General features: G+C 42.1%; 1 protein-coding gene across 1 annotated transcript; it reads left to right on the top strand.

Annotated features, from left to right (window-relative positions):
- Positions 1-2,793: 2,793 nt before the first annotated feature.
- On the top strand, positions 2,794-8,343 carry bcl6 (B-cell lymphoma 6 protein homolog). The gene is given in 8 exon segments (NM_001140313.1): positions 2,794-2,810; positions 4,589-4,760; positions 4,870-5,091; positions 5,268-6,259; positions 6,371-6,538; positions 6,695-6,825; positions 6,905-7,042; positions 7,299-8,343. Coding segments are annotated over 7 exon segments (1,956 nt in total). The 5' UTR covers positions 2,794-2,810; positions 4,589-4,599; the 3' UTR covers positions 7,443-8,343.
- The last annotated feature ends 663 nt before the right edge of the window (positions 8,344-9,006 follow it).

Genomic DNA, 9,006 nt, shown 5'->3' with positions numbered 1-9,006 from the left:
CAAATTGATTGTGAAGCTCAACAAGGTCACTTAGTCAGTTATAGAGGATTTGAACATGATGCGCAAAAAAATGCTAATATCAGTCCCATGACTTGAATGGGTTTTGTGCCACAAATGCTAAAACATTAGCATCTGGAAACAGTGCCAGGGACACTAAACCAAAGCATGGATTACTGTCATACCTTGTCCATAGACTGCTTACAGGGTAAGGAAACCAATATGTAACTTTGTAATTTGAGTGAACTATCCCTTTAATTACAGGTAGGATATGGTAAGTAATAATGTTATTTTAATAACAAACAAGAATCATCATTATGTAACTATTATGAAATAAACCTTTTACATGGCTATACCATTTCCTCTACCATCTCAGCAACATCATTGGGATTTTTTGCCAAACTTGCCCAGGTTTGTTACCACACTCCCTCCTAGATTAGCATACTCAAGAATCATAATATAGATTACAATGCAAATAAAATTGACAACCCAGAGAGTGCTTTTCCCAAATGTTTTAGAACTCATAGCTAGAATTGCATCAGTGCCATATGTTGCGTATGGCTTCTTGAATTAGCTCTGTTTTACAGAATGAGGAAGCATGTTGGGAATCCCTTTGGCCTTCGTTTCTCTCCATTTGACCAAAAATGAAATCTCTGAGATTCTGGAGTGAGGCAATAGTGGCTTAAACGGACAGCATAAATATATGATTAAAAAAGCACTATTGTATTGTATGTAAGTATCTTATAATGGGATGTTTGGGTTGGCCATGTGTTATTTCATGTATTAATTATATTGTATTTAATGTATACAAATATGTCAATATTTTCTTATTATTAGGCTATTTGCTTATCCGAATAGATTGCTTTTAGTATTTTACTTTACAAATACCAATAAGCACTACTTTACAACAAGCATTTACTTTACAATAAGCATTATTGTACTCTTTTTTTCTTTTATCATTATGTCACAATGTGTCATAATGCAAGTTGTTCAACTAAAAATGTAATAAGGCTTTCATTACTAATAAAGTTAACACATTTCAAAATGACAACTGAGTTAGACAAACGTGATCTAAAAGCCACAGTTGTTGCTGCTGTTGCCATACATGTGAAGATTTTAAGATTTATCTAGAGGATGTGGTGTCAAAGAGCTGATTTAGAGAGAAAACATTGCTGTAAGAATCATGCCTGCTCCACATCAACAAGAAACATCAGAGAAGAAAAATAAAATTGCGAAGAGCAATGCTTCTGAATCAGCATTAGGTCCTATCTGAAAGTCAGACTCTCTCTCTCACACACACACACACACACACACACACACACGCACACACACACACACACACACACACACACACACACACACACACACACACACAATGTTACTTCATTTCAAGTATATATTGTAGCTTACTAAACAGTGATTTCAAGCAAGTAAGGTTCACTACAGATGGTGGCTACACAATGAGAATATCACCTTTGTTTACATTTTACCTGGCACCTTAATAGGTTAGGCTACTCAAGTTCAAACAGTGGAGGCTGCTGAGGAGAGGACGGCTCATAGTAATGACTGGAATAGAGTCAATGGAATGGTATCAAACGTGGTTTCTATGTGGTTGATACCATACAATTGACTCCATTCCAGGCATTACTATGAGCCGTCCTGTCCTCAGCAGCCTCCACTGAGTTGAATAGATGAAACAGCATAAACACAGGCGAAAGTTCACACCTCATTTAGTGGTTCAAAGCTGCCTACTGGACAGGCTATTGTCCTTTAAGGGATGATTTAATATTTGTGTCCCTATCTCTTGATTGACTGAAGGTGCAAGGGGATAATGTCAACAACTCATGTAAAAGTACCAGTAAATAACCGGGATTAAGTGTAAATCCATTCCAACATATGTATTACAAATTAATACAATTGAATAAATAGATAAATCACACAGAGCCGCGCGCATTACTATAGCGCATAAACCATTGCTGCCGTTGGAGCTCTTGCGCAAGATTTTTACGCACGCCTTTAGGTGGAGATTTCTGTAAAGGCAATTCTTCACAACAGATTTTTGGCTGTGCTTACTATTAACTATTACTATAAACACAGAGTCCAATTAACTTACAACGTTTGACATTGTCTGCCACTGTGGTGCTTTGCTATTTCCAAAGTCATACGTGCGCAACCATCAACGATTATAACGTTCATTATTGAGTCCCCCAAAATACAAAAATGAATGTAATCACTGGCACTTTCACACAAAAGCACACGGAATTTTTTTTAAAATCCCAGGTCGATAGCTGAACGTGACGAAGTCAACAAAGTCAGGTCGACGATGTTCGGCCATAATTATTAGTGGTAGGATTACCCGTAAAAGTAAAAACAAGTGTCTAACTACAAGCCACCTATCGCCTGATTTATAGATCAAATGCTCATGCGCAGGCCGTGCTCGTGTCAAGCCTCGTGTACGAGCTCAAATTCTTCGAGGTCTACATAATGGTCAGGTGACCTTGAATTTCGACAGTTCCACTTTAGAGGGAGACTAGAGCAAGAATAAAATAGTTGTCATAGTTCAAATCCATATCACCGTTTATTTTCGAATCTGAATCAGTAGTATAGTATGTGTAATTTACTGTCTAAATTGAATATCCAAATATATTTCCTGTAATGACGATAAAACGAAATCCACAACATCATGTACCATCCTCACTTTTTTGGAAATGGTATGGCCCTCTGGTAGAATTCCGAGAATTAAGCCCTTGAGTTTCTTAGAACAGCATTCTCAGAACTGGTGATGCACGAAGTTTCCAGGAAAGTTTTACAAGGTGATTTTTTCCCCCATTATTTGACAGTATTATACCAGAAGTTACTTGTAGTGGTAGACATGCGTTGTGGCGCATTGGCTTCATTGATCAAATGTAAAATCTTAAAGATACTTTTGTTTTCTTTCGTTTTGTGAACAGTGGGGTTTCTTAGACTGCAGTTACTAGACTTCTTGCTGATGTTTATGCATGGTCAGGTAGTTTAGTATCTGCTCTGCTTGAGCAGCATGTATGTGAGACATTTTCTCGGAAGTTCGTCTTTCATTGCGAAACTATATATATGTTCATTGCCTATGCTCTCACCTTTTGATCATGTTGGTTTATCGAATATATAGATATTATCGCGAGATAATATATTAGTATTGATGTGCAGTTGGTTTATAGCCTATCCTACTGTACAGAGAGATTACCTTTGTGTTATATAGTTAATCAAAGTAATTTTTCCGGGGTAGTATTAATTTAATATTCTCAAAAAGTATTTATCTGTAATAGTCGTTAAATATCAGTAAACGAATAGCAAGAAAAGTAGCGCAACAGGGCGAGCCAGTCTGGTTAGATCACTGCGTACTACTTTTCAGCTTTGCGCACTGTTTTCCTCTCTTATGGTGGTTTCACTTCGCTGTTAGATTTCGACTGCTAAACTGTCGAAAACCGTAACGATCGGTAGTGAGTCAGAAACAAAGTCTAACAATATGTTGACGCAAATGTACATTCTTGATCTGTTTTTATGGGACGTTATTATCAATAACTGCCTACTAATTTTGTTCTAAACTTATAGGGAGCCTCTGTGTAGGCCTATGTGCACATGCATTTGAAACTCCTAAAATCCTACACCCTATTTTACGCATAGGTCTACTTTGCCATATTCCATTTTTTTTGTTGTTCTCTTTTCAATGTAAAAATAAATTGGGTATACCCAGTGTGAAATGTCATGGGGTTAAACAAGGTGGCTTTCCACTTCTAGACCTATCGAAAAGCAGGAAACCTATTTAGAAGCAACCTAATCTGTGCGCACCCAAGACGGAATGTACTCAATGCGAGACACGTTCCAAGCGCGATACTCGGGCTCCTCTTGAGGTGCCGTCTGTATTCGTGGGCTTGGACATATGCCAAAAGCAAATCGGTCATAACCGAATATCAATCAAATTTGATTGGTTACATACACGTGTTTAGCAGATGTTATTACGGGCTATTAATGGATGAAATTGGTTTTAAACGTGTTTTTCACAAACTGTTTCTAAGTAATGTAGCCTATAGTAAAACATTGGCAGTAGAGTAAAACACAATTTATAAAAGTACACATTTTATTTTTAAGCATATTGTTTTTGGTAGGTCTAAAAACAATATGTAACCTGCTATGTGCACCAACAAATAGCCTAACTTGTTCACTGTAGCCTGTACAAGTCTACTTTCCCACTGGCCACAACAATCATGGCTTGTCACTATGTTATGAACATCAGTTCAATGCCTATTCCCTATGGTTGACATGGTTAGTAATATCAGTCTGTAGCCTCACTCGCAGAAACGTGGTCCACTTTCCCCAAATTATTTTTATTTTTGTTGGACTTTGAAATGGCGCCACCTATTGAGTAAATATTTCTGACCTGCCAACTTCAATGGGAATAGAATGATAGTGCTATGTCCTCATAGAATATTACATATTTAAATAAAATCAAAAGGAACATCTTTGCTTACTTTATGTTAATATCATCCTGCAACTCTCACAATCTGTGTTTGGCAGATTGTCTATATTTTACAAGGTATTTCCCATGTTTCCTCAGATTCTGACACCATGGCCTCATTGGCAGATGGCTGCATTCAATTTACCCGCCATGCCGGTGATGTTCTGCTCAACTTCAACCGCCTCCGCAGTAGAAATATCCTGACGGATGTCACTATCCAGATTGACGGTCAGCACTTCTGCGCTCACAAGACGGTCCTCGTGGCCTGCAGGTATGTTCAAGACCAACTACCAGTTTTTAGGCCAATCATCCTCCTTGTGCTATAGGATTGTCATTGTGAGAGAAGGGGCATAATCATATTTTATTTTTTATTTTGATAGTGGACTTTTTTACTCCATATTCACGGACCCCCTGAAGAGTAACCTGAGTGCCATCAGCCTGGACCCCACGGTGGACCCTGATGGTTTTGCCATCCTGCTGGACTTCATGTACACCTCCACTCTGACCCTGAAGGACAGCCTGGTTCTGGTTACCATGAACACAGCCTCCTACCTCCAGATGGAACATGTGGTGGACACCTGTCGCAGGTTCATCAAGTCCAGGTATTGAAAAAATGCATAATTGCTCATCTATTTATACTTGGTCTGTAGCCTACTAGTGCCTGGAACCTTTCCTGGTCAGTTCTGGGAATATTTCCAGGCCCTATTTTCTTATTCACATCTGAATAGTATCAGTTTGGAACTAAATGGTTGCTGTTCCTTACTTCCTGCCCTTTTAGAGAGCAGTCTGTGAGTCTGCAGAGAGAGGAGGTACTGGCCAGCCCGATGCATCTCTCTCAGGACCTCCCTGCTTTCAGGGTTCTGGATAGGGTGGCGACCAGCCCCAGCCACACATCCATATCTCCCCTCAGAGACTGGAGGAGCTACTGCCCCAGTGTATTCAGTGGTATCAATGCTTCAGGTAGCTCCCACCACATCCACGGAAAACACATCCCCATCAGAAAAATGTCAGATGCCTGCAATGTCAGTGACATTCCCAAAGGGGGCGCCATCTCTCAGAAACTCTGCTCTACCGTGAATCGCACAGAGACCACCATCATCCACCACCCTTTGTCATCCGACTCCTCATCAGTTACCATCTGCCCTCTCCCCTGCTCCAGCCGTCAGCCGGGGCCACTTGGGGGCCTCCAGGGGCCTGAACACAGAGGGGCCTCCCCCATGGAGGAGGACAGGAACCAGCACCCACAGCCCAGCTCCCTCAGCCTGTCCCCAGGCTGCACCAAAGGGGTGATCTGCAGTCCTCAGAGCCCTCTCCGTTCTGACTGCCAACCCAACTCCCCCACTGAGTCCAGTGGCTGCAGCAGGAACGCAGCCCCGGCCCTGACCCAGCCACCCGGCTGCTCCCAGGAGCCCAAGGCCCGCAACTGGAAGAAATACAAGTTTATCGTTATGAACCAGACCTCTGGGGAGAAGGAGGAAGAGTCCCAGGTAGGGAGTGTTGAGGCTGGGGACTGCTCCCCTCCACAGGGCCGCTACAGGACCAGTGGATCAGAGGGACCCGTTGAAGAGCTCCAGACTGGAGAGATGGTCAACGAGAATTGGGAAGAGATCCTTGTGCCACAGGCCAGCCATCGCAGCATTAGCCAGCAGAGATGCTCCTCCTGTGGTACGGACGCCCCTCAGCACCTGGAGTTGTGTTCCCGCTCCCCTGGGTCCTACATGGGGGAGGACACCAATGAGCTGCACTCTGAGTACTCCGACTCAAGCGGTGGTGAGTAGTGTGTTTCAATGAGTGGGGCCGATGCAATAAACATTGACACAGTATAGTTACATTGATGCTGTTACACTTTTCATTGACTAAATCTCAATGTTTCCGTTGCAGAGAATGGTTACTACTTCTGCAACGAATGCGACGCAAAGTTTGCGGAGGCGGACTCCCTGAAAGGCCACATGCTCCAGGTCCATGCTGATAAGCCATACAAGTGTGACCGATGCCAGGCTGCATTCCGTTACAAAGGGAACCTCGCCAGCCACAAGACTGTCCACACTGGTAAGACTTCTGTTACATCTTAACTCATATCTGTCCTGTCAAACTAATAAGGTCATTGTGTTGTCAGACGTGGGATCCGTATGACTAAGAACAGTGTATTTACAGGGTTCTGTGTGGCATCAGGGTCATGGTTTCTTTATGCCTCTTGTATTCCAGGAGAGAAACCATACCGCTGTAACATCTGCGGCGCTCAGTTCAACCGGCCGGCCAACCTCAAGACCCACACCCGCATCCACTCGGGAGAGAAGCCGTACAAGTGTGAAACGTGTGGCGCTTGCTTCGTACAGGTGAGGAAACCGCTATGAGCTGTCATTCACTCATGAAGGACAAATATCATTCATATATAATTCTGTATTTGGTTTCTAGGTAGCTCACCTCCGGGCCCACGTGCTGATCCATACGGGGGAGAAGCCGTATCCCTGTGAGATCTGTGGGACGCACTTCCGCCATCTTCAGACCCTCAAGAGCCACTTACGGATCCACACGGGAGAAAAGCCCTACCACGTAAACGCCTTGTCTTTCCCTTCACATGGCCCAGTGTGTATCTGATTCATTTGGACTGCTTCCTCTAATCCCATTCCTGGCTTCCTGTGACTGCCTATCAATAGCCTAAACTGAGTACCCAGAGCCTCAGCTTAAATGCATAGTGGCTATAGCCTTTGTCCTCCTGCTACTCCTGCGTTTAATGTATGAATTAACCCATTGAGAGGCAGTTTGATTCAATTAGTGACTCATTGCGTTTGTTCTTTTTCTTCTTCAGTGCGAGAAATGTGACCTTCACTTTCGCCACAAGAGCCAGTTGAGGCTGCATCTCCGTCAGAAGCACGGCGCGGTCACCAACACCAAGGCTCAGTACCGCCGGGCGAACACGGACATGCTCGTTGGCTTGGCCAAGGCCTGCTAAATGGACACTGGGACGATGGAGTGCGATTTGCTGGCAGTTTTTAGGTTGTTTTAGGAACATGTTGTCATTGTACCACGCTGTCAGTGATTGTTGTGTTTGTTGGCACTGGCAGACAGGTTTCCTCCAAATGTGAATATTTCATATAGTTTATAGCCCTTTTATGGATGTTTGTATATAAATCTAGTATGTACTGTGTATAAATGTTAATGTGTTTTAAGAACTTGTGAAATTTACTGCATTGGAATATACATTTTGAAAATTAGAATTTTGTAATATGAATTCTTATCGGGTAATAATGTTTTCAGTTAAGTGTGACTTTTTTCCAGAATGTTTTCAGTTGAAGGACAGTCGTCTTCTAGAGAACTGTACGACACATTTTCATTCAGATTGAGAAACACTGTTACATTTGGTACAGTTCTGTTATAGATAGTATATGGGGGCATGTTCAGCTGGACATTACATAATATATTACCCAGTTCTTTGTAGTTTCTCATCTTATTATTGTGAATATATAATATACTACCTACCCAGATTTCCCTCTGCTGGCAGAGTATATGTCTGCATTACTAAGGTACAGACGCTTTTTATGTCTTTCTACCTAGTGAAAGTTTGTCATTGAATCTGTCTTTTGGTCAAAATAATATATTATCCGACACGGATACATGCATACGCAATGTATTCAAGGTGCTTTACACTGAGTTGTCAGATTTTCTGTTCATTAGCGCAATGTCCCACGTCAGCACTTTGTACTGTATTTGTTTTGTCCGCTTTTTGTCTCAAGCCCACAAGCTGTAAGTACACCAGGTCTCAAGCTACAAGTCCTCAGGAATGTTATCAACATTTGTCTTTGTAAACTGCAGAGCTTTATGTGAAATATAAAGGAATGTATTATGGAAACATACATTTGTCTCTTGGTATCATTTGTCAATGTGAAAATGCGCATAACATCACTAATTACCATCTTCTATCCCATAATCATATCATGGTCTTATAGTCAGTGTCAGTTTGCATCTACCATAGAATGACACACTCAAAGGCATCAGGTGACAATACAATACCATCAACTTCCCCAGAGGATTAACCACAGTATGAGATAGAATGACACACTGAGTGTAGACAACATTCAGGACACCTGCTCTTTCCATAACATAACTGACCAAGTGAATCCAGGTGAAAGCTACGATCCCTGATTTATGTCACTTGTTAAATCGACTTCAATCAGTGTAGATGAAGGGGAGGAGACAGGTTAAAGAAGGATTTTTAAGCCTTGAGACATTTGTGTATGTGTGCCATTCAGAGAGGGAATAGGCAAGACAAAAATTGAAGTGACTTTGAACAGGATATGGTAGCAGGTGCCAGGTGCACTGGATTGTGTCAAGAACTGCAACGCTACTGGGTTTTTCATGCTCAACAGTTTCCCGTGTGTATCAAGAATGGTTCACCACCCAAAGGACATCCAGCCAACTTGACACAGCTGTGAGAAGCATTGGAGCCAATATGGGCCAGTGTCCCTGTGGTGGGCAGTGGTTCCTCCTTGATCATTTACAGATAGACAACACTGCTT

The sequence above is a fragment of the Salmo salar genome, chromosome 03 (genome assembly GCF_965601325.2).
Source record: "Salmo salar chromosome 03, fSalSal1, whole genome shotgun sequence".
In the NCBI taxonomy this organism is placed as follows: Eukaryota; Metazoa; Chordata; class Actinopteri; order Salmoniformes; family Salmonidae; genus Salmo; species Salmo salar.
This window is presented reverse-complemented; position numbering and strand designations above follow the sequence as displayed.